Below are 25,249 nucleotides of genomic sequence, written 5' to 3' on the forward strand. Positions count from 1 at the left end.
TTTTTTATTGGAAAGTCAGATTTACAAAGAGAAAGATCCTCCGTCTATTGGTTCACTCCTCAAGTGGCTGCAAAGGAACTGATCAAAGCCAGAAGCCAGGAGCTTCTTCCAGGTCTCCCATATGAGTGCAGGATCCCAAGACTTTGGGCCACTACTTTCCCAGGCCACAGGCAGGGAGCTGGATGGGAAATAGAGCAGCTGGGATATGATCCCAGTGTGTGCAAGGTAAAGACTTCAGCCACTGGGCTGTGGTGCTGGGCCTGGTGTTTACTTTAAGCAAGGATGGCATTCCCAGTTGGTCTAGAGGCAGAGGCCAAGGTGGGTTCCCAAACCGTGGTGGCTACTTGTCAGACAGTGGTATGTGTGGACCTGAAGCGCCCTGGGTGCGGGACTCGTGGTTAAAAGATCTGAAGAGGCAGTCTGGCAGTTGCTGTTATTATGATTACTGAACACTGGATTTGTCCTTGGAGATGGCCGTGGAAGGGGAAGTGGGAAGACTTTGGGTTCAGAAGGACAAGGTGGGAATAAAAGCAAGGGGACCGATCCCAGGGGACCAGGAGCTTTTCTTGGCGTCGGGCCTCCTTGTGGGAGTGCAAAATTCCACGACTGAGCAAACGCTGTGCACTCATCCAACCCTCCCTCCTCCAGAGAACGCGGGAGACGTCGCCAGCTGCAGCCCCTTGTCATTACAGAAACGCACCTTGCTCTGTCCCTCACCCCCTCGCCTACGCTCCAGCTCCCAGGCTGCCCCAATTTGGCGCTCTGGGAAGCTGGATTCGCCCAGGAGGGAGAGAACTTTTTGAGCAGAGCCCAGGTTGGGAGGCTGATAGCCCGTCGGGGGGGACTTCCGAGGACTTCTGCCCAGACCCGCAGAGGACCAGCTCTCATGCTGCAAAGATCGCGAGGCTGCCGGGGAGGAGCGGAATAAGACCGATGGTGTAGCTTTGCCGGCTCCCAGCCACAGCACGCAGGCGGGGTCTGGTGGGCGGAGCCAGCGTGACCTTGGTCACTCTCCCGCCGAGACAGCCTCGGGGGTGGGACTCGCCGTCTCTAAGGAGACCGAGAAACAGGGGATAATACGGAGGAGCCGCCCGGGCTGCAGTCCCGCCTGGGAGCCTGCAGGGAGCGAAGCTGCGGAGCAGCCTGGTGCCCCGCATCCGTGGGTCCCTTCCTGCGTCCTTCGGTCCATCTGAACGCGCGCTACAGGAGCAGCCAAGAGGTAGAAGCCGGTAGGAGACTGGGACGCCGATCACTCTAATCAATATCCTGCACAATGAGGAAGGGGGTGGATGGGAGTGGTCTGGAAAGGGTCCTCAACCCCCCTCCCCCGTACCAAGATGAGGACATTAGCTGAGCGGCCCTGCCTGGCCCAACCGTTCCACTTTCTAGCCCCAACCTCCTTGCCTCGCTGATTGATGACTCCAGCTGTCCCAGCGGGAGCCGGCGGTGGCCCAGTTCATGGGCGTGGTGCCTGCATCCAGGGCCTGCAGGTCAGGCTCCACCTGAGCAGCTGGGAAACTCCCCAGAATTCATCTTCCCGCAGACAAGAGTTTGTGCTGCAGGCAGGAGGCTCCCAGTCTCTTGGGACAGGTGCCCAGTGGTGCCCAAATCCCCCTTGAATTAAGTGCAGGTCTTTAGGTCTCTGGTGGTAGGGTGCATCTTGAGAGGGCAAAGGGGGAGCCTATTACAGACCCAGGGTTTGGTTCCTAGAGGCCCTGAAATGTAGCAGCTTTGGGTACTCATGCTCCCAGAGCTCACTAGGGTAGGTGGGTGGGGGGATGATTTCTAGTGTTCAGATCAGCAGTAGTGGGAGTGGGGAGCTGGGCATGGGCTCATGCTGTGGCCCCTGGAGGCTCTAGTATAAAAGGTGGAGCTAGAGGATGGTTGTTGGGACTGAAGTGTATTTAGGGGGTTGCAGTGCAGAGAGGGGTGTGGGCCAGCAGGGCTGGGGTGGTCTCAGTGTGGAAATCTGGGGTACCAGTGTATGGACAGGGACACTCAGGGGCTTTAATGCCAGACAAGAGTGTGGTGAGAGGCAGTGGGAATGTGGACAAAGGGGGCTGAAGGTGTGGTCCTGGGTCTTGATAAAGGTGGTGGGCAAAGGGGGCTGCAAGCATGGGTCTCAGGAGAGCTGCAGGTGTTTGTATCCACTTCCATTCTCTAGGTGGGAGGGGTGTGGATGAGGCCTCCGCAACGCAGGGCAAAGGGTGTGGTCATGGCAGCAAAGCTGTGTTCTGGGGAGGGCGTGGCCCAGGGGACCGCAGTGGAGGCTGTGTATATGGGAGGCACTTTTGTGCAGTGCTGAGGCTATTACTGTAGGAGGCCATCTTAGCAGTGAAGGGGTAGAGGATGGTAGAGATCTGAGCCCCAGGTTTCTGGGGTGAGTCTGGAAGAGGTTGTAGTAGTACAGGTTAGGGTGTGGTCACGACTCCATCGCCCAGGGGCTGGAGGACAGGGGCTGGGTGCATATGCATATGGGAAGGCAGACCAGTATTTTGGCCATCCTCAGGGCATGGCGAGGGTGGCCTCTATGGAAGATGAGGCACAGACAAGGCAGATGTGCCTCAGTGGATGGAGGGTCACAGGGCCACAGCCCCACTTACTATGTGTCAATGGCTGAAAATTTGGGAGCCCCATGCAGAGGGAGCCCCCAGTGTCCTGCTCCTACACGCTGCAGACTGGGGGGGGGGGGGTTTAGTCCCACTAGGTGACCAAGGGCCAGGAAGATGGTGGTGCCCCGGGCACAGGGAGTGTTCCTGTGCCCCACCCATGGGTCCCTGTTCCCCAGCTTAGCCCAGCCTGGCCCAGCCCAGCAGTTCTGGGAGCTTCTCCCTGCGCCGCCCTGACACCAGCCTGCCCTTAGCAACCTTCTGCAAGCAGCACCACCCTCCCATAGCAACTGTCTCCAGGCTTCACAAACTGTGGCCAGGCCAGCACCGAGCTCTTGCTCCCCCTCATGTTTTTGTTTAATAGCAAATAGTAACAAGGTCCCGGTTGGGCCAGCTGCACCCTTGCCTGGGGCATGCACCATTGCCCATGTTCTGGCTCCTTTCTCAAGCCCAGGGCTGGCTCTTGCTGGGTCTTCACAACCCTTCCAATGACACTGTCCTCACTGAATACATGCCCAGCCAGCAGCCCATACCAGCCCTGACTCTGCTCCACTATCCATGTGCAGCTTCCAGTTGGGCTGGGCCAGTGCAGGGGGACCTGCCTAGCCACCCTCGCCTCCATGCAGGCAGGCCCTGTGCCAAGACCAAACAAAGCCATTTCCCCAGCTGCTGCCTTCACAGCTTTTCTGGACAGTGCCATTCTGTTCCTGGTCTGATGTGGGCATCATGACTCCATCTTCTGTGGCCTTCTCAGAGCCAGGCCGGACACAAAGCAGTAGGCAGGACCTACTCTCTGTGGGCTCTGCCAGAACCCAGCCGAGTTGGGACAGGGAGTGCCCAGCTCCAGGCCTGAAGCTCTGAGGGTCCATGGTATGCATGCAGCCAGCTTGTAGGGTGGAGGAGATGGGGATTTTTTGTGGCTTGGGACAGTGCAGCTTGGCCGGGAAGTGACAGAGGTGGACCCCTGCAGGGTGGCATGGCGACGAGCACAGATGTCGCAGGGCTGGAGGAGAGCTTCCGCAAGTTTGCCATCCATGGCGATCCTAAGGCCAGCGGGCATGAGATGAATGGCAAGAACTGGGCCAAGCTGTGCAAGGACTGCAAGGTGGCCGACGGGAAGGCTGTGACAGGCACTGATGTTGACATCGTCTTCTCCAAAGTCAAGTGAGCCCCCAGCAGCCCCTGTTTCTCAGATCCCTCGAAGGTGGGGGGCTGGGAGGCTGGCACCAGGGTGGACATAAACATGGCTGGGACACTTAGGGTGCCTGCATGCCTGCAGGGGCAAGTCTGCTCGGGTCATCAACTATGAGGAGTTCAAGAAGGCGCTGGAAGAGCTGGCAACCAAGCGATTCAAGGGGAAGAGCAAGGAGGAGGCTTTCGATGCCATCTGCCAGCTGGTGGCAGGCAAGGAACCAGCCAACCTGGGTGTTACCGTAAGTGCCTGCCTGTCTGTGGGGGTCACTGGTGGGGGCGTGGGAAAGCTCAGGTCAGGCTTGGCTCCCTCACCGGGCACCTATTGCGGGGAATTCTGTCTAAACAGAAAGCAAAGACAGGGGGCGCTGTGGAGCGGCTGACTGACACCAGCAAGTACACCGGCTCCCATAAGGAGCGCTTTGATGAGAGCGGCAAAGGCAAGGGCATCGCTGGCCGGCAGGACATCCTGGACGACAGTGGCTATGTGAGTGCCTACAAGAATGCGGGCACCTATGACGCCAAGGTGAAGAAGTGAGGCCCAGGAAGGCCCTCTGATGCGGCTGCCCCTGCCAGGGGCCTGGGCCCACGGGGCGCGAGGAACAAGAGAACCCGGTTCCCTCCCTGCTGGACACCTGCCACCCAGAGCTGCCTGCCCTGCCCCAGGGTGCCGGCCCCCAGGCCTTTGACCCAGACTGCCCCCCATCCCCTGCCCCCTCCCTTCCCTCTTGACTTCTGCCTGGAGACAGTGCCTACAGCCTTACTGCCCCTCCCAGAGCCCTGGGCCCGGCTCACCTTCCTGCCTGCTTGCCTCATATTTAAGCTGCTGCTCTGGCCAAGTGCCTAATTCTTACCCAGACCTCAATAAAGAAGCCTTTTGTACCAGTGTGGCCTGGCCAGATGTATGACAATGGGGGTCATGGAATTGCACCCCACTGGCCACTCAGTGTCATCCCCTTGTCTGTCATGCCCTGTTCCCTGCCCCCTTGCCCACCTTATCCCTGTATTAGCCTGGAGCCAGATTGCTGCAATGTTTTTACGGGATGTACACAATTGCCTGCCTCGGCTCTGAGCCGCAGTCCCAGTGCCGCAGCCTGCCTTTCTGCCAGAGGGGCAATGAGACAGGCCTGGGCTGAGCCTGGGATGGGTCCCAAGGTTGGCCTTGGCACTTAGCTTCTGTGGGGGGAGGGGGTTACTCTGAATCAGAGTTGGAGTTCCTCAGTTTCACAGCTGAAGAAATGGAGCTGAGAGTGGACAGGCTCCCATGGACCTGTGCCCAGAATACACCTCTGGCCTCCCATGCTGGGCAACCTTGCACAGCAAGGTCCACAGCCAGAGATGGGGCCTGGCACCAGTACCAGCCTGTGGGTGGTAGGGTAGGGGTGAAGATCAATGAAGGAGTGCAGAGTGTGGTGTGTGCTCACCCCTCCCATCTGGTTAGCACATGAGCTTGGAGGAAGTGGGCAGGGTGTCTGTGGTCCTGAGAATGGACCCCTTGGCATTTCCAGCTGTTGTCATCTCCCCAAGGCCCTGTGCGTCAGACCAGAGTTAGGCCCAAACCTTGGGCTCTGGACCCACTACTCCTTCCTTCTTGGTATGACAAGGGAGATGGATGGGACTTGGGGCTGGGGCAGAGGGTGGCTCCCAAGGGCACACATTCAAAAATATTCTCCTCTGAGCCACATCACACAGGGAACAGTGGTACAGTGAGGGTATCCCCCACCCTACAGGCTGCTCTGGGATGTTGCTGCCCCAGTGACCTGAATCCTTTGGCAGGTGAAAGAAAGCACCTGCATTGTTTACCCCAGTCAGTCAGGGAAGTGGAAGCTGGGCTGGGTTGGGCATGCACAGGAGATGCATTCACCTGGGGCCTGGCCCTGTCCCCAGTCCCAGCTGTTCTTTGGTCCTCCCCAACTTCACATCATCTTTAATCTTGTCTTCTCACAGAGAAAGCATCTCAAGCTTCTCAAGTACAAACCCCTCACTTCTCTGTCTTCCCTTTAAGGGGAGGGGCAGCTCAGCTCCAGCTGCCTCCTTCACTCAGTCCCTCAGCCCTTTAGCTCCTCCCCACCTCACTGTCTGCACCCCTGTTTCTCTGAGCAGCTTCTCCCTACTGTGCTCATCCTGGGCCTGTGCTCTGCCCAAGTGAAAGGTCACCTGCTCAGGGGACAACTGGTGGCATCAGCCCACTCCCTGCCACCACCAACAGCAAGAACTGCTTCCTGGTCATAGACCCATGGCAGCATGTCCTGTTTGCCTCTGTCCCTGCCACATAACCCCTTTGAGGCGCTCTAGATTTTTCAAAATGGCCAGCCATGTATCTATAGGGCCGAGTGTCTGGGACTAAGAGCCACAGCTATTTCTGTGGGCAGGAGGAAAGAATAGCTTCGTGGGAGGAGACATGCAGAGTAATAAAAAGCAGGCCCAACACAATGGAATTGGAATAAGCATTCTTTTCATTGCCGCAGGTAGGTGCACTTTGTCTGGGGCAGTGGAGTGGGAGCCCTTGGTGGGGGCAGTGGTGGACGCTAGCTCCATAAGCTGGGCTCTGGGGCAGCATCTGAGACGCTTTGTATTAGGTATTGACCTGTGTCATGTGCCGCCGGCGAGGCAGAAGACAGTGTGCTCTTCCCAAAGGGTGATGATCTCCCCGGGTGGAGACCCCTCTCTGGGGGCAGAAGTGCTTTCCCGGAGTAGCCCTTCTGTTCTCTATTCAGCTGCTGCAGCAGGTACTCGTTGGTCACCACCAGAGATCTGAGGCCATGGGGAGAAAAGTGGTAAGTGACCTGAGTGAATTAGGTGCCACTCAGATCTGAGCTAAACACAATACAAACTCCAGTCATGACTGCAAATAGAAAGAACTGTCACCTGCAGAAGGGGGCTGTTTTCAAAGCTGATCCACAGTGTCTTCACCCCAAATCTGTTTAATTATGTTCCAGACAGCTGAAGCGATACTGTATCTCACATGTTATGTGTTGGATGTTCTAACCTCGTCAAAGCACTTTCACAGTGAGGTAAGAAGAAGCACTGAAGGGCTGGAAGCAGCTTGTGTCTCCAATCTCTATTCACAAAGAAAGCTTCTCTGCAAGGAGCCCACCATGCCAGTCATGACTCTGCTTCCAGACTCTACTGCAATCCACATATGAACCCACATATGGGCAAGTGGAACAATCAAGCTAAAACTGGTACCGTGTGTGATGATGGTGTTGCTATTGCTGGTTCTGCTTGCTATATCATGCAAGCCCAACTATTTTTATTGATTTAAAAGTCAGGGCAGGGGAAAAGACAGGGAGGGACAAAGGTTCATTCCCCAAGTGACCATAACTGCCAGTGCTGGGCCAAGGTCAAAGCCAGGAGAACTAGGTTCCATCTGGATCTGCCATGTGGGTGGCAGGGCCTCAAGTACTTTGGTAATCATCTAGTGCTTTCTCAGGCTCATTAGCAGGGAGCTGGATTGAAAGCCTGGCCAGACTTGAACTGGAGCTCTGAGATGGGATACCAGCATTGCAAAGTGGCAGCTAAAGCTGCTACACCACAGTGGCAGCCTCCCAGGAGGAAATGTGAAGACCACATGATGCTTTTTATATAATACAAGGGGAGCACATCTACACAGCCACATCTAAACACAACAGACAGATGAAAGAAGGGAGGGAAGGAAGGGATAAAGAAAGGAGACACAATGTTTCTGAATTTATCTTGTTTTGTCGAATTGATGTTGGGACCGATACATATTAGACAAAATTCTAAGAAGAAATCATAGTGACAAAAAAATTCCCTAAGAATCAAGACCTTATGAAGCCAGTGTACGTATATATTGAGTCGATGATCTCACAACATGCAGAATGATTTCCAGATTGTGTAAAACACAGTGAGCTGAATGTGCTGCACCCAAGAGCTACAGCTTTGTGTGACCTCAAGCAGCAGCCCCCACAGTGCAGCACCTGGAAGCTTATTGGAAATGTACAGGGCCGGATGCGTTAGCCTAATGGCTAAAGTCCTTGCCTTGAATGTGCTGTGATCCCAAATGGACGCCGGTTTATATCCTGGCTGCTCCACTTCCCTTCCAGCTCCCTGCTTGTGGCCTGGGAAAGCAGTAGAGGATGGTCCAAAGGCTTAGGACCCTGCGCATGTGTGGGAGACCCGGAAGAAGCTCCTGGCTCCTGGTTTTTGGATCGGCTCAGCTCTGGTTGTTGCAGCCACTTGGGGAGTGAATTAGCAGATAGAAGATCTTTCTGTCTCTTCTCTTTGCAGAGCTGACTCTCCAATAAAAATAAATAAATCTTTAAAAGAAAGAGAGAAAGGAAGGAAGGAAAGAAGGGGCAGCGGGTGATGGGTCAAGTACTTGGATCCCTGCCACTCATATGGCATGGAGTTCTTGATTCCTGGCAGCATGGCCTAGCCCCAGTTGTGGCATTTGGGAGCAAAGCAGCAGATGAGAGTTGCCTAGAATGAGTGTGGTATAACCCTCTGACTAGGAAGCTAGGTAAATAAAAATGGGGGTGAAAGTTTGGAGAGGAGGTGCTGACATTCACATTTCACTGAGGGGTCTAAGTAAAGGTGGGTTAGTAGAGCAACATTTCAAGAACTTCTCTGAACCCTCCCAGCCCTCCCCAGTTGACCCCAACTGAGGGAAGAGCTCGTTGCTACTGAGGGGCCGATGCTACTGAGTTCAAGAGAACTTTTACCTTCGGCTTCTTCCCTTGGTGTGCCCTGCTGAGTGTTCTTGATGTGTGACTGCCAGGAAGCAGGTATTTTTTCCCCCAGGGGAGCCAAACAGCTGATTTTAGGGGCACACTGGGACCAAAGAGAAGGAGCTGACCCAGACAAAGGCCTTATTAGAGCTAACAAGAAACTAGCTGCAGCCCACCAATGCCAGCCAAGACATTCAATCCGTTGTGTCCCGGTGCCTGGAAAGCTGAGTGAACGGGCCCAGGTGCAGGCAGTTTATGTACAGCGCGGACTTCACTTGCAAAGTGTACACAAGTTCCCAAGTGAAACAAAGGAGATATGTGGAAATAATATCTGCGGCCAGGGGCCAGTTAGGTATGCCGTCTCCTACCTCTGGCTTTCGTGGAGAAGGGCAACTGTGTCCTCCAGCTTTTTCAGCTGGGCGAGCTCCTGGTTCAGGCAGGCCACCTGCATGGTCAGCTGTTGGTTTCTGCGCAGAAGATCATCTGCAAACAGTACAGTGAGGGCTGAGCGGGCTCCACGGGCTGCTCGGCTTTGAGCAGAGCTTCGGTATTCAGACATCTTGGGAATTGGCAACAGAGCTGAACTAAGCTTCAGTTACTTCCTGGTGCCTGTGGGTTCGGATTTCCCCAGGGCCAGGAATCCTGCCCCGTATCCCTGATGAGAGGATCCGCTTGTTCTCACTTAGCACAACCCTGTAAGGCCCTTTTCTGTGTACGTCTGACTTGGGGAATGCGTGTTTGTCCCTCCTTATGTGGTAGGGGGAAAGGATGTGGGAAGTGTGTCAGGCACGTGGTGGGACTCGATGAGTGCTTGCAGAAAGGGACTTGGTGCCTGTGACCGTCAACTCTGGCTCTCCGAGTATGCATTCACTGCCTGTCAGGTGAGTGAGAGCACAGTCACTCTGTGCTGAATACAGGCAGGCTTCTAGAACAGTTCTGCCTAAACTTTTTAATCACACTGAGGCTGACCCTGAGGAATGACCTGGGATTTTGTTAAATGCAGATCCTTATTCAGTCGCTGTGATGGGGATGCCTGAGGAGCCACTGGTTTATCAAGTCCCCAGCTGAAGCTAATGTCGATCACAATTGGAGCTGCAAGATTTAAAAGGCTCAAGTGAGGGCTGCAGCAGCTGTGTCCACAGTGAGCCAAGCACCACGAGGGCCTCACGGTGGACTTAAAGTAAGACTGGAGAGGACAAAGAACTGTGTTTGGGGTAAGTGAAGACTGTTGTCTCTGTTATTCGGACTTATGAATATCAGACAGAGCTTAGATTTAACGAGAAAGGCAGGAGTTCCAAATCAGAACTTGCAAATCAGATTCCTCATACATATTCAAATGTCTGTAATTTGCTTATCGGTGCTTGTGCTAATTTGTCAAAAATGATAGCCCAAACTATGCTAGTAAAAAGATAGTGCAAATCAAGATAAATGTTATTTTTTACTAATCACAGTGGCAGCGAAGAAAAATACTCGGTGTTGGCAAGGATGGGGTTCAAAGGGCGTTTGAGTATGCATGGCTGCTAGGGGTGAAGGGCTGCAGCCTCAATGGGGATCAACTTGGCAGCATGCTGCAAAAGCCTCAAAGATGACCGCCTCCTTGGCCCCTCCATCTCTACCTCTAGGAGTGCCTCCTTGGAAAGCAGCCTGAGATGTCTGCAGACACTAAAAGCATGATTTACCAGGGTGTCAGCACTTGTACTGTGCTTCAGCCAATGGCGACAGAGTCATTTCAGAGAAGGGTTTTACTATGGATCTTTTTTCCCACTTTGGGTCTTCTGAATATCCAGATATTCTGCAGAATTACTTACTCTATATAGCCATTAGTATAAATAATGACAGGTTTCTCTATGATTGTGAACCTTAGAGGTAACTATCAGAGCCCTGGTTGGATGAAGGTGGTACATGCGTGGGACACTATAGGAAGTGCCTGTATTGATCCGTTATTAACACTGAAATGCAAACATCAGGTCGGTGACTTCCAGGGGGTGGAGAGTCAAGCACACTGACCACACAGGGGACCTGGGAACTTCCTGAAGTAACAGGGAGGTTCTGTATTTAGGATGAGGTCAAGAATCAGTTTTTATTTTTCATATTGATTTTTTTTTAAAAAAGGATCTAATTTTTAATTTGGGGTTAAAAATGTATACAGAGGCAAGGTAGAAGAAAATATTTCAAAAACTTGAATGGAAATTATTGATTGGTCACAGGTCTCGTATTTTTCAAACTTCCTATTTAGTATCACAAAAAGTGATGTTCTCGAAAATAATGGTGAGCACAACATTTGCATGTGGTTTACAAAGAGCTTTGGTCTGGCAATAACTCAAGTGACCTCTATCGTAAGGCGATGGTGAGGAGTTTTATGAGATGGGCAGCTGTGTTGGGACACACACACACACACACATTCACTCACTCACTCACTGCCCTCCCACTCTTCCCTATCTACCTCCCACTTCTCTGAACTTACCATAATTATGGGACTGCTGCCCACTCACAACTGAGAAGCCTGCACCTGCCTCCAACTGCTGAATTCTTTCTGACAACATGAGGTTTTCCTCCAACACTCTGACTAGTTTTTGCTTCAAACTTTCCTGTAGATCAGAAAACAGAATACAGACACAGTAAGAGGAGGAATACAGACATAAGTCCTGAGGAGCACTTGCCAAGGAGACCCTCCTGCTCTCCTGGTGTCCCGATGGAGGACAGACTGTCTCACTAGCGTTTTATTCGCTGCTAAGTGGGAGCTCCAATTTGCCAGAACACACTGACCGCCTGGGGCTGCCGTCTCTCCAGGGAGTCAGCCAGTGCTCTTGCAGAACAAGTGGCCGTTCTGTCGGAAGGCCAGCGTTCTGAGTCATCTACAGTCCATTTCTAGAAGTGAAAATCCTTGCGTGTTAAGCAACAGGCACAGGGACAGCTGCAGAGGCCAGCTCCTCCTTCCTCTCCCACAGGCCCCGGATTCCACTCCATCGGGAGGGGAGGAGAGAAGCCTAGAGAATGGGCCTTCATCCCTTACTGAGATCAAGCCACTGCCATCGAGAATATGGCCCTCAACAGTTCACACTAGCATTTTTGTTTGTTCATTTGTTTTGATTCTTCTTCAGTTCAAGGCTTCCTATAGAATTTTTGGACCAGGGTTAGGGTGAAGGAGTCAGCCCTGCAGACTTCCAAGCTGTGGCTGTCTTGATGGATTCTGGTTCTGATTTTGCTCAGCCTGCCTTTTTGTGTAAGTGTGGTTGGGGTGGGGTGGGGAGGTGGTTCCCTGGGGATGAGGACTGGTAAGGGTGCACAACTACCCCAGCCGGACCTGCTCTGCCCTTTGCAGGCCAAGGAGGAGGGGAAAGGCAGATGCTTACCATGTCGTTGGGGACCAGCAGGCCCGCCTCCTTCAGTTCTGCCTCTCTATTGCAGAAGGCTTTCTGGGTGTCTTCAGGGTGGGAGCGGCTCCAGTGCTGAGGTGGAGCAGGGACTACCAAAGACAGAAGCAAGTCTCGGGCAGGACCTGCCAAAAATTTAGGGTGGGCACATACAGGCCAGGCTTGCAAGCTCCAGCCCAGAATTCCTAGTCCCTCACTGCTGGCTTCTGCAGGACCCGCGGGGCCACCCCACATCTCAGCTCTGCGAGACTGTCTCCATGGCCCTCAGAGGGGACAGCAGCGCCACTGAAAGCATTGCTCCTGGTCTGGTCACTGCTCGATGGCTTCAAAGGACAGTTTCTCACAAATGGGAGCAAGAGGGGGCTGCACAGGAGGCAGCACAGCTGGGCTAGGATTGTTTCCAAAGTCAACAACCTTTACGTTTCTAGTTTGTACCTAAGCTTTCGTATCACCAATGTTTCTTTGAACTCTTTTTCTAGTAAACCAACAAATCAACACATGAATCAACATTCACTTGACTGTTGAACCCATGTTCCCCAGAAAAAACAAACAAAAAAAACCCCAAACAGAAAAGCCTAATAAGTCCATTTGGTCACCCTGAAAGCATGCATTTTTCAAATTAAAACTCAATTTTGCTTAACTTCTGATTTTCCCCTGAGGTTTTTTGGATCATATAAATTCAAATCATAATGTTTTAAGTCATCTAGAACTCTGATGGTCAAATCCCATTTCTTTTGCATTCATTGTTGAAAATTTCAAGCATTAACAGAACCAGTCTCTGTTTCACATTCAGTCACTCCATGTTTCGCCAAACACTTATACACACAGGAAGAACAAAGCAATGGGTGAGAGTGCTGGTAAAAAAAACAAAACAAAAACACAGGGAAGAAGAATGTAAGAAAAAAGCAGATTGGGGCCGAGTGACAGCGGAACACAAAGTGGAGCCCACACCTCTCCAGGAACTGCACATGCGTTCACTCACCGAGGAACTTCTTGTTGAGGAGGAGCGAGCCAGAGCCGTTCCAGTGCTTATCCACCAGCTCCAGGAGCTGTCTGAGGACAGTGGCCACGTGCGGGGTTCTGGCAGAGATTGGGGGACTGTGGTTTCCTGGCAAACCATGCAAACTGCCCAGGTCGCTAGAGAGAGGCTCAAGAAAAAAACAAAACCTCCAACCAGTTGTCATTCTTACATAATAGATGAAAAAGCCAGACATTTAAAATCTTACAATAGTTTTTTTAAGTTAAAAGTGGGTTCAGGGTCACATTCCAGCTCCCTGCTAATGTTCTTCCTTAGAAGTAGCAGGTGATGGCTCAAGGCGTTGGGCTCCTGCCACCCATGTGGGAGACCAGGATAGAATTCCAGCCCCCTGGTTTCGGCTTTGTCCAGCACTGGCTGTTGTGCATTTGGGGAGTGAACCAAAGGATGGAAGAGAACTGTCTCTGTCTTTCCAATAAAAAAGAAAGCTTTTTTTTTTTTTTTTTAAACTATGATTTTGGGCCCGGCGCCATGGCCTAGCAGCTAAAGTCCTTGTCCTGAAAGCGCTGGGATCCCATTTAATCCCAGCAGCTCCACTTCCCATCCAGCTCTATGCTTGTAGCCTGGGAAAGCAGTCGAGGACGGCCCAAAGCCTGGGGACCCTGCACCCACGTGGGAGACCTGGAAGAAGTTTCTGGATCCTGGCTTTGGATCAGCATAGCATCGGCCGTTGCACTCACTTGGGGAGTGAATCATCGGACGGAAGATCTTCCTCTCTGTCTCTCCTCCTCTCTGTACATCTGACTTTGTAATGAAAATTAAATAAATCTTTTTAAAAAAAGAAATATGGTTTCAACTTTCACCTTGAAGTTGAATAATATGAAAGTTATATCCCAGGAAAATATATAAGATATTCAAGGATACTTCCAAAGATAATAGTATCTTCTATTGCAGTTTTCCATGGAGATTTTTAGAATACATTTACAACAAAAATGTGTTAACACCCACACTATGGCTCATTATTTTAGGGCAGGTTAAAAATTTGGTGGGGAAACGGAATTGAAAGCTGGATTAATTTTGATGTGAAAGACTTTTGAAATCTATGCTTCAGTTTTTCTTACTAGATATTTTTCATGAACTTTTTGAAGACCATCTCTTTTTTTAATATTGTTTTTTTTAAAATACAAATTTATTTATTTGAAAATCAGAATAACATAGAAAGAAAGAGAGAGATCTTCTGTTCACTGGTTTACTTCCCAAATGGTCACAATGGCTGGAGCTGGTCCAGGCTAAAGCCCGGCACCTGGAACTCCCTCTGAGTTTGCCATATACAGGTGACAGGTGCCTAAGCATTTGGGTCATTTTCTGCTGCTTTCCCAGGGGCATTTGCAGGAAGTTGGATTGGAAGTGGAGCAGCCAGAACTCAAACTGGCATTCCCTTATAGGATGCTGGTGTCACAAGTGGCAGCTTAACTTGTGCCATAATGCTGGGCCCTAAGAAGAACATCCTAAAATCTATTATGTATAGTAAAATAAAACCAGCAATAATTTAATAAAACTGTAAGTCAATATGCTTTGAACATATATTAGTAGATAATGTCCTATAACATTTTAATTTTTAAAATTGTGTTCATTTTATTTAAAAGGTTTACTCCCCATGTGCTTGCAGCAGCCAGTGCTAGGGAAAATCTAGAACTTCTTCTAAGTTTCCCAAGTGGATGGCTGAGACTCCAGTTATTTTATTCATGGTCTGCTGCCTCCCAAGACACACATCAATAGGAATGCTTGATAATAATCCCAGTTGCCAGCATTCAATGGAGCATTCTGCTGTGTATGATATGTGATATATGTGATGATAAAACTGCTGAGACAAATGGCCGTCCCCATACCCCACATAATATTTTAAATGTTTTGTGTTAAATGTTATTATTGGTTCCTGTAGAAAATAAGCCTTTTATTAAGCAAGAATCCTATATAGAGATATACATATCCATACAGAAAATCCACAATTCTTTTTATTCATTCTGACATGACCCATCTTTCATCTGTTTGTGAACTTTTACAAATCTACCTACCAATCTTCTTTTCTGTAGTTTTAGGATTTCAAGAAAGGCTGATACATATTGAAAATAGCCAAATTGTTTCTTAATCTGGTTCTTTTGATGCAAAAAAAATATATAGATGATGAATTGGCTAATGCTGTTACACCTGATGGTTGTGAAAGTCAAAACCAGTGACATTAATGATATGAGTGGTCCAGGCTGCAGCCTATGAGTAATTACAAATGGAATAAGTATGTGTTCGGTCCCAGAGCAATAGCCTAGCCGCTAAATCCTTGCCTTGCACGCACTGGGATTCCATATGGGCACTGGTTTGTGTCCTGGCTACTCTTCTTTCCAGCCAACTCCCTGCTTGTCGCCTGGGAAAGCAGTAGAGGATGGTCCAAAGTCTGGGGACCCTGCACTCATGTAGGAGACCCAGAAGACATTCCTGGCTTCGGGTCAGTTCACCTCTGGCCATTGCGACCACTTGGGGAGTAAACCAGCAGATGGAAGATCATTCTCTTCTTCTCTGTAAATCTGCCTTTTCAATAAAAATAAAATCTTTTAAAAAATAAGTATTTGTTCAATGAATCTGCACTGAACATGGGCCCTGTGAGCTCTGTGTAAGGACTGTGGATGTTTGAAGAGCTGAATCCTGAGATTTATGAAGTTAACCACCTGCCTGCTGAGAGGGGATCACAGGTGATCCAATTATACCACAGTCACTCTAGCAGGCCTTCTCAAATCTGACTATGACAAATATTTACTGCCATTGGCTTTTAGGCATGGGTAATTTTGTGTGTATATCATAGAACAACTTGGAAACTTAAATATGCCCTTCAGCATTTTCATTTATTACAATTTGCTGAGTCTTTTGTCTAATTTTATTACTTCTATGGGTCTTTTAGTTTTCAGAAAATTATGTCTTAAAGCTTTTTAAAATAAAATTTTCATGAATTTTCATAAATTATTTAGACCTCTGAAGTCAGTTGGTAAAAAACATAATTAGAAAAAAATCTATTTGAAAGGTGGGATTACAGAGTGAATGGGAGAGACAGAACCCGTTTTATCAGCAGGTTCACGCTCTAAATGACTGCATGACAGAGGCTAGTCCAGGCTGAAGCCGGGAGGCTAGAACTCTGTCTGGGTCTCCCAGGTGGGTGGCATGGCCCAAGTGCTTGGACCATCTCTGCCTTTCCAGGTTCATGAGCTGGATGGAAAGCAGAGCATCTGGGAATTGAACTGATACTCTCACATGGGATGCTGGTACTACAAGTGGTGGTCCAACCCATATTAGTTCCTAATATCCTTTTTTTTTTTTTTTTTTTTAAAGGAATGAGCATTGAGCCTTATGGTTAAAACACCCACATACCTAAGTTTGATTCCTGACTCCAGACTCATGGCTCCAGCTTCCTATCAGTGCAGACCTTGGAAGTCAGCAGTGATGGCTCAGTAACTGGGTTCCTGCCACGCAGGAGACCTGGATCTTCCATCTACTGGTTCACTCCCCAAGTGGCCACAACAGCCAGAGCTGAGCTGACCTGAAGCCAGGAGCCAGGAGCTTCTTCCTGGTCTTCCATGCCAGTGCAGGGTCCCAAGGCTTTGGGTTGTCCTTAACTGCTTTCCCAGGCCACAAGCAGTTGGAAACTTGGAAATGTGAGTAGAGCAGCTGGGACTTGAACCAGCACTCACATGGGATCCTGGCAGATGGAAGTTGAGGATTTAGCCACTACGCTATTGTACCAGGCCCAGAACTAGATACTTTTTATCACATAACTCTTCCATTCTCTGATTTCATAAAATAATTGTTTGGATATGTGAGAACACTTACAGATTTTTCTGTTTGTTCTCTCAACCATTTTCAGCCCAAAATTCCTAGGAAAATCTAATTCATCTTCTGTTGCTGCTGCTTCAGAAAAAAGAAAAGTTGCACTCAAATTTATAGACAGCAAAGCCAAGCCCAGGCTTCCATGAGAACAGTTTCAAGTTAGCTGATTGTGGCTGGAGCAGAGGAATAAACATGATGAAACTGTAAACATCACCCAGGGACCCCTGCTACTTCCGCCTTCCTTCCTGTTAGTAAATCTGTCTATCACTTCTTATCAAAGCATTTCTCCACCCCATATTACTCTGGAAATAGTTCAGGGAGCTTTCTTCCTGTGACTGAAATGAGCAAACAGTGACTGTGGCAGTGAAGAGGTGGATAACTTTCCCAAGAGTGGACAAATCAAAGGCTGTAGCCTGGTTCTGGTGCAATGGCTCAATTGGCTCATCCTCCACCTGCAAGTGCTGTGATCCCACATGGGTGTTGGTTCGTGTCCTGGCTGCCCCACTTCCCTTCCAACTCCCTGCTTGTGGCTTGGGAAAGCAGTGGAGGATGGCTCAAAGCCTTGGACCCTTCACCCATAAAGGAGACCTGGAAGAGGCTCCTGGCTCCTAGCTTTGGATTGGTTTGGTTCTGGGGCTGTTATGGACATTTGGGAAGTGAATGAGTGGATGGAAGATCTTTCTCTCTCCTTCTCTGTGTAAATCTGCTTTTCCAATAAAAGTAAATAGTTAATCTAAAAAAGGTTTTAATCTGGCAGTATGAACCCCTTTGCATGCACGCAGTATTGGTTAGGTTAGAACCACCTTGTCATTCTCCCCTAAACCCCATCCCTCAAAAACCCCGTTACAGCCTGGAACCTGCTACATTTCTTATACCCATGTAAACAAGCCAACACTTGCCTCGCTGCCTGCAAGGTCCCTGAACTCATGCTTTGGGCTCAGGTGGGTGAGGACAGAGTCCTTCCGCTCGAATCCCCTTCGTGATGGGCTGGTGGACCTCTTGCTCCAGAACCCTCTATCTTCTGAGGCCCCTGGTGGCAGGAGCAGTGGAGCAGGCAGAGGGTTTCCCAGGATGGAGGCGGTTGTGGGGAAAGGACCACGCGTTGCTGAGTCGCCGCCGAGGCTGCTGGCTGATTGCTGGTCAACATGCAGGAGCAGAGCAGGGTCACTGCTGTAATGGGTTGTGGCGTACAGATCTGTTGGGGAGAGGTGGAGGAAACACAGTGGGAGATGAACCTACCCTGCAGCTTCCTGCTGACTCCCACTCATTCCTGGTCCAGAGGTCATGCATCATGATTCCTTAGCATGTACCCCCCAAGTTTCTGGACCCTTTCTCCCTCCCTCCCCATCTCTGGTAAAGCCAATAGTCCACATACTCTGAGCCTGCACTGGGGCAGTGGACTGTGGCCGGAGGACATGCAGCTGTTCTGACCTTCCTTGCTTTAAACTCATGGCACAGTCTTTTGTGTTCTTCATTCGAAAGGCAGCGTTAGAGAGAGAGGAAGGAGAGATCCTCAGTCCCTTGGGTCATTCTCCAAATGGCCACTAGAGCAAGGGCTGTGCTGGTCTGAAGCCAGGAGTCAGCTACTTCTTCCAGGTCTCCCACATGGTTACAGGGTCACAAGGTTTTAGAACATCCTGCTTTGCTTTTCTAGGCTATAAGCAGGAAGCTGGGTTAGAAGTGGATCAGCTGGGATTCGTACTTGTACCCACATGAGATGCCGGTACCACAGGCAGTGGCTCATCAAAATGTGCCACAGGGCCAGCCCCAGCACTGTCTGAGCCCTTAGTACACTCCCAGCCAGGATCAGTTTAGCTCTCTATTGTCTCACATGACTAACTCGCACCTCTTTCTCAGACCCCTGGCACCATGCATGCACCTGCTTCTTCTCAGGAGTTGATGCCCTTTCTTAAGCTGAGAAAGCATAGGTGTTGGTCGTGGAACCCCACCATGCAGCCTGCCACCTCACCTGGACAAGGCAGGTTACCAAAACATCACGTGTGAATCCCCGCCGCCAAAAAAAAAATTGTACCTGAATAAACGTGCCTCTTCATTCCATTTTGCATGAGTTTTTAGAAGCCCCCCAGACATTTGTAACCCTCAATTCTCAACTTTCTTTCTTACAGTGGATGAACAGTGTGCCTCTACCCATGTCTAAGTCTCTCCTGCAGACTGACCCCACAGGTCCTTTGGACGGATCTAGGATTGTTTCCTTGGAATTGTTCCTTTTCTCTCCTGTGTCATCAGTTTTGTTTCCTCTATCACATCATTTCCATCTCCTTGGCCTTACATCCCACTCCAGCTTTTATATATACTTTTTTTTTTTGGTCCCCTTCCCTGCCAGGTATTTGGCAACTCTACAGTCTTGCCTTCAAGTCTCTCCTGGATCCTTCTCAAGGAGGCCTTGACTGCCACACACCCCCAGAAGCTGTCTTCACACGTTTTCTGTATGGCCAAGCCCTAGGGTCCCAGCTCAGTCCCCAGTTCTTCCCTATTTAAACACACGACACAGAGTGACCACACACTGCACTCACTCGGCTCTCAGGAGCACATTCCCTCAGAGCTGTCGTCTCTCCGGTCAGATTTCTGGGAGTTCCCTGAACCAATGTTGACCTTGAAATACGATTTACAAAATGCTAAGGCAAATTAAGACATGCTAATTCCCATTTTCCCAGTTATACATTTTTGCTCTTTATGCCTATGGAAAAAGATGTGGAATCTGACAGGAAACTGATACCTGAACTAAGCTTCAAAAGTCTCCCGGTGCTGGCGTTGGAGTTTGAAAAGGAAGTCAGTAAGTCGCCGCAAGAATGGGATGCGGTGGCCTTTAGCTCATTTGAGGGCTTTAGGCTATAGTCTCTGTAGCTCTTGCTCCTCTGAGGTCTTTTACCAAGACTTCCGTGCAGAGACAGAGTTTGAGAATAATGACTGTCATAATTTTCCAAACCGACACTGGTGGGTAACTGACAGGGATGGATCTGGCTGGAATCACCCACATCCAGGCGTTTACCCGGTGAGGCATCGTGCGGGAGCTGAAAACTGTCGAGTTTCATCATGGAGTCCTTTTCTGGAGAACACGAAGATTTACTGTCCACAAAAGATACTCGGTACCCATCTCTAGTCATCTTCTCTGGGGATCGTGCTGCTGGCTGATGAGGAGAGTAATGTCTGAATTCTAGTCAAGGAAAGGAAAAGAACAAAACATAGTGAGATTTCTGCCTGGGTCACCTGAGGTACCAGCATTGTCCACCCTATCATGAAGCATTCCGGGGGGAAAATGTTTGATAATTTTTCTTTCTTTCTTTCTTTTTTTTTTTTAGATTTATTTATTTTTATTTGAAAGGTAGATTTTACAGAAAGCAGAAATGGAGGGAAAAGATCTTCCATCCACTGGCTCACTCCCCAAAATGGCTGCAATGGCCAGAGCTGAGCTGGTCCAAAGCTGGGAGCCAAGCACCTTTTCCAGGTCTCCCAGGTGGATATAGGGTCCCAAAGACTTGAGCCATCCTCTGCTGCTTTTCCAGGCCACAAGCAGGGAGCTGAAAAGGAAGTAGAGCAGCCGAGAAATGAACCAGTGTCCACATGAAATGCCAATGCCACTGGGCAGAGGACTAGCCTGCTGTGCTATTGCACTGGCTGTATTTTGAGCATTTTGATATATGGTGGCATAGACAGATGAAACAACCTCCACACAGAGCAACAACAATAAAGGGTATGAGTCACTTACATAAGCAGTGAAGGATCTACAACATTTAAAAAATATATTTATTTATTTGTATTGGAAAGACAGATCTACAGAGAAAAGGAGAGACAAAAAGATCTCCCATCCACTGATATATTACTCAAGTAGCTGCAATGGCCGGAGCTAGGAGCCAGTGCCCATACGGAAACTGATACATGCAAGGCAAGGATTTAGCTGCTAGGCTATCATGCTGGGCCCAGAATCTGTGGGATTCTAAAGATGACTTTCCTATTAATCACTTCCTCAGACTCTTTCTCCTAAAAGTGTGAAGCCTGAGTTTTTTCTTGGTCACCACTTTTGATATTTTGGGCCTAGCTTAGCATGCTACTTGGATGTTTGCAGGCCATACCGGAGTACCTGGCTCAAGCCCTAGCTCTGTTTCCAATTCTGGCTTCCTGCTAGCATACCTCCTGGGAGTAGCAGGTGATGACTCAAGTTCTTGGGTCCCTGACACCCATATGAGAAGCCCATACTGAGTTCCAAACTACTGGCTTTGGCCTGGCCCAATTCTGGATGCTGCAGGCCTCTGGGGAGTAAACCACTGGATGGAAGATCTATCTCTGTCTCTCTGACTGCCTTTTGAAACAATCAATACATTTATAAACCAAACTGGAAATTTTCTTATTTTAAAAAGTGATCCAAAAAGCAGACAGTGTGACACAGTGGCTTAAGCCACAGATTCAAATGCCTGCATCTTACAGCGCTGATTTAAGTCCCAGCGGCTCTGCTTCTGATCCAGTTCCCTGCTAATTCAAAATGGGAAATAGCAGAGGATGATGCAGGTACTTGGGTTCCTGCCACTCATATGGGAGATCCAGATGGAGCTGTGGTTTTCTGACTTGACCTGATCAGTGGGCCTGTTGTAAACAAAATCGGGAGAGTGGATGGGATTTTGCTCTCTCACTCTCTGCCTTTTAAGTAGATGAAAAGAAACTTGTAAGAAAGATTTAATTATTTATTTATTTTAAGAGTTATTTATTTTTGTTGGAAAGACAGATTTACAGAGAAAAGGAGAGACAGAGAAAAAGATCTTATGTCCGCATCCCAGGTCAATGACTGGAGATGAGCTGATCAGAAGCCAGGAGTCAGGAGCTTCTTCCGGGTTTCCCAAGTGGGTGCAGAATCCCAAGGCTCTGGGCCATCCTCATCTGCTTTCTCAGGACACAGACAAGGAGCTGGATGGGAAGTGGGTCAGCTGGGACACAAACCAGTACCCATATGGGATTCCAGTGCGTGTAAGGTGAGGACTTAGCCACTAAGCTATTTGCGCCTGGCCCAGAAACTTTTTTCAGTTAAAAAAATATATCCAGAGGATTTGAAAATGAATCAAATCAAATCTAAAGAACTAAGAAATAAAGCAACTGAAATGAATGATTCAACAGACAAACTGGGCACAGTTAAATATATATATATATATTAAATATAAATTAAATATATATATATATTTAACTGAACTATGTATCAAAAGGAATTAGCCAGAATTCAGACCAGCCAAAAAGATGACTAAAAGGACAAAGTGAAAACCACTGCCATATATTTATTAAACAAGAGTCCGAGATGTTTGGGAAACAAACAATGGGTCCCAGATAGTATTTGTAGTACTTGCTAGAAGTCATGAGACACAAACCACAGATTCAAGTATAACAAATACTAAACAGAAAAGAATGTAAAGAAATTTATGCATCACAGTAAAGCTGCATGAAACCAGAGACTATTGGGCAATCTCAAACAAGACAGATTCTTCTTGCGGGAAGGACAGATTTCCAGCTGACTTTTTGAAAAGCAACCATAAAAGAGAGTGGACACTGGGACTGGCGCCATGGCATAGCAGGCTAAGCTTGTGCCTGTAGTGCCAGTATCCCATCTGGGCACCAGTTCATGTCTCGCCATTCTGTTTCTGATCCAGCTCCTTGCTAATGGCTTGGGAAAGCAGCGGCGAGCCGAAGGCCTAATACAGTAGATTAGCTTCACCATTCTGAAACAAACAACTGCTTGCCTAGAAATCCACACCCAGGAAACATCCTTCCAGAATGCTGGGAAAACAGACGCCTTTTCAGATCACCCAGTACTACAGAGTTCATTGCTAAAAGGCTCACACGAGAAAATAGGCTAAAGGTTTTATGGTACATTGGAAGCAAATAATCTCAGAAGGGAAGGCTGGGATGAGAAAGGAAATGAAGAGCAAGCAACATGGCAAATGTCTGGATAACCCTAAATGAACACTTGACTATATAAATGTATCTTGTGTTATATAGGAAATTAAAATATAGGGAAATAAAATTCATAATAATTATAAATAGGAAAGAACGCAAAGGAGTAAAATACTCAAGTCTTTGAGTTATACAAGAGACAATTTAAAAATATTGGCACGTTTTAAAACTGGACAAGTTGAGGTCCCATATTGTTTTGTGGGCACTACTAAAAATGCAAAAATCACATTTAACTTATACATTAGTGGAGGGGGAAAGTGAATGGAAACGCTACAAACCCAAATGAGAGCAAGTTTACAAAGACGCAGAAAAATCAGCCAATACCAGAAGTCCAGAGGAGGCCAGAACGGTTACTCCTGAAGCAGGAAAGCCTCCCGGGTCACTAAGCACCCAGGGCACACAAGCAAATTAGGGAATTAGCTGGTCCCCCTAACCAAGGCCTTGGGACCAGCACATCTCCCTCTTCTTCCAAATCCGGTCATACTCAAAGTGGGGAAAATTAATCAAAGAACAAAGAATTTACCATCTTCTTGGTGATTGTCACTTGGCAGCTCCCTTCTTGTCATTTCCTGCATTTAAGAAAAAGTTTAAAAGTTTAGGTTGAAAGGCATCCATGGGCATTCAAATATGAGCTTACTAGATGAGCAAGAATTAGTGTACTTTTCTCCTAACTAGAAGTCCATCCCTTCTTGGGATGGTTGGCAATGGTTCAACCTAGGACAAGCTGTCAGAATATAAGGAGTTGCTCTGAAGCAGCTGACTCCTGGAAATCCTTAGCTAGAGGACTTACCAGCCCATGAAATGCTGTACTTCCTCTGTTTGATGGATTGATTCTTTTTTTTCCCCACTTCCTTTATTTTAGATAACTCAAGATAGAAATTAGATAGGCTACCTTTCCTGACTTCTTCTGTTTAGATCTTCCAACTGGAACTAGAGTTTGGCATAACGGTTAAGTCAGTGGTTGAGATTCCCGGTGACCAGCATGTGATGTCTGGTTTTGGCTTCTGACTCCAGCTCCCTTTAAGGAAAACACTGGGAGGCAGTTGGTGATGGCTCCAGTGGTTGGTGCCCGCCAACCACATCAGAGACTTGGGTTGAGTTCTTGTGTGCTGGCTGTGGCCTGTGTGGGCATTTGGCAAGTTGACCAGTAGATATATATGAGAGTGATTTCCACCCTCCTCCCTGATTGCCACTCAAGAAAAAAAAAAAAAAAAAAAAGGAGGGGGCTCCCCATGTTTTTTTTCTGAATATTGATTATGGTACTTGATGGAAGTTTTAATAGACTAAAAATTAATCTGAAAAACAGCTAGACAAAGATTGAGGCAAATTGGAAAACTATCTAGGATTTGTTTTTTAAAACTATTATTTTTCTGGTTACATGTCAAGAAAGAAATTCTATTTCCTTATTTCTAAAAAAAAGGATTACATAAAATCATTCAATTTTTTTCCCTGGTCATTTAAAAAAGCATTTTCAGACTTATTTTTAAACTGTGGTATGTTCTTTGTCTACATTTCCTAAAATCAATTCTAATTTTTTTTTAATTGTCAATTTTCAGGGCAGACATTTGGCCTAATTGCTATTTGAATCACTTATACCCCATATCAGACTGCCTAGGTTTGATTCCTGATACTGCTCTCAGCTCCATCTTCCTGCTAATCTGCATCCCGAGAGGCAGCAGGTGATAGCTTAAGTGCCTGGACCTCTGCCATCCACATGAGGGACTTGGCCTGAGTTCTGGCCTCCCGGCTTTGGCCGATCCAACACTGGTTATTGTGCACATCTCAGGGGTAAACCTGCAAATCAGAGCTAATTCTCTGTCTCTCAAATATGTTTTTGGAAGGATAAATGAGATAGTTTCCAAGTTGCCAAATACAAGTTCCAAAAACAAATAAGCTCATTAAGTGCTAAAATATCTTTTAAAAGATAGAAGTACCACATGAGAGCACTGCAAAAAGTTTATGGGAAATGAAGTTAAAATAAGTTCTTAGTGCCAAAAGTTTTTAGAATCCATGCAAAGTGTTTTTATAATATATGTATTTTCCATAACTTAAAAAACTCCTGTATAATCAAACTGAAAACAATAATCTTTCTATTAACATAATCTTGGTGGTCTAAATTGTGGGTTAATAAGAGTCTTTTGTTCTCGTCCTGGATACTTCTTATAATTTTGCTTTATCAACAAAATGTCAGATAGAGGAGATAGTGCCTACAAAGTCATCAGTTCTTCTCCTTGGATCATCACAAATAAGTCTTGTATAATGTTGCTATCCCAACCTCCATCATTTATTTAAACACTCTCAATTTCAAATTCTTCTCCCATTTGGCATGATCTCCACCTGCCCAGAGCCCACAGCTTCAAGGCCATCTTCACCCTCTAACTTTTCCATTATGCTGAGGAGGTGCCTTTAGGAAAGCTACCCTTAACCTGTAAGGCTCAGAAATTAAAAGGCTGAGGTAGAAAATGTAAGAGACAAGGCAACAAGAGATGGAAAAAATAGGTAGAAAAGATATTTCTAAACCAACAGAAAAAAAAAAAAACCTGCTAACAGAGTCCTGTTTTGGACTGAGATGCCTGGCATCAAATG

At 48.0% G+C, this 25,249-nt stretch overlaps 2 protein-coding genes across 4 annotated transcripts in view; one reads left to right on the forward strand and one right to left on the reverse strand.

Annotated features, from left to right (window-relative positions):
• Positions 1-1,103: 1,103 nt before the first annotated feature.
• Positions 1,104-4,685, forward strand: LOC121167693 (tubulin polymerization-promoting protein family member 3). Of its 2 annotated transcripts, none has more exons than XM_040997249.1 (4): positions 1,104-1,229; positions 3,580-3,773; positions 3,889-4,042; positions 4,150-4,685. In XM_040997249.1, exons 2-4 carry the CDS (start codon positions 3,586-3,588, stop codon positions 4,336-4,338), a joined length of 531 nt encoding a protein of 176 aa, XP_040853183.1. In that variant the 5' UTR covers positions 1,104-1,229; positions 3,580-3,585; the 3' UTR covers positions 4,339-4,685. The 2 variants fall into 2 exon arrangements, with proteins under 2 accessions (XP_040853183.1, XP_040853182.1); XM_040997248.1 differs by having other exon boundaries at positions 1,105-1,219.
• A 1,557-nt stretch (positions 4,686-6,242) lies between these two features.
• LOC121167718 (leucine-rich repeat-containing protein 36-like) overlaps positions 6,243-25,249 on the reverse strand; it is a 42,011-nt gene continuing 23,004 nt past the window's right edge. The window contains exons 7-15 of one of the 2 annotated variants that reach the window (XM_040997289.1): positions 23,187-23,240; positions 23,098-23,103; positions 19,449-19,886; positions 17,605-17,906; positions 12,848-13,013; positions 11,845-11,990; positions 10,956-11,079; positions 8,860-8,974; positions 6,243-6,554 (exon numbers count right to left, since the gene is read on the reverse strand). In XM_040997289.1, coding sequence (XP_040853223.1) covers positions 6,329-6,554; positions 8,860-8,974; positions 10,956-11,079; positions 11,845-11,990; positions 12,848-13,013; positions 17,605-17,906; positions 19,449-19,886; positions 23,098-23,103; positions 23,187-23,240 — 1,577 coding nt within the window. In that variant the 3' untranslated portion in view covers positions 6,243-6,328. The remainder of the gene's footprint in view (positions 6,555-8,859; positions 8,975-10,955; positions 11,080-11,844; positions 11,991-12,847; positions 13,014-17,604; positions 17,907-19,448; positions 19,887-23,097; positions 23,104-23,186; positions 23,241-25,249) is intronic. The other variant, XM_040997288.1, reaches the window with a different exon arrangement.

This window comes from Ochotona curzoniae, unplaced genomic scaffold, assembly GCF_017591425.1.
Source record: "Ochotona curzoniae isolate NIBS_2020 unplaced genomic scaffold, NIBS_Ocur_1.0 patch423, whole genome shotgun sequence".
Classification (NCBI taxonomy): domain Eukaryota; kingdom Metazoa; phylum Chordata; class Mammalia; order Lagomorpha; family Ochotonidae; genus Ochotona; species Ochotona curzoniae.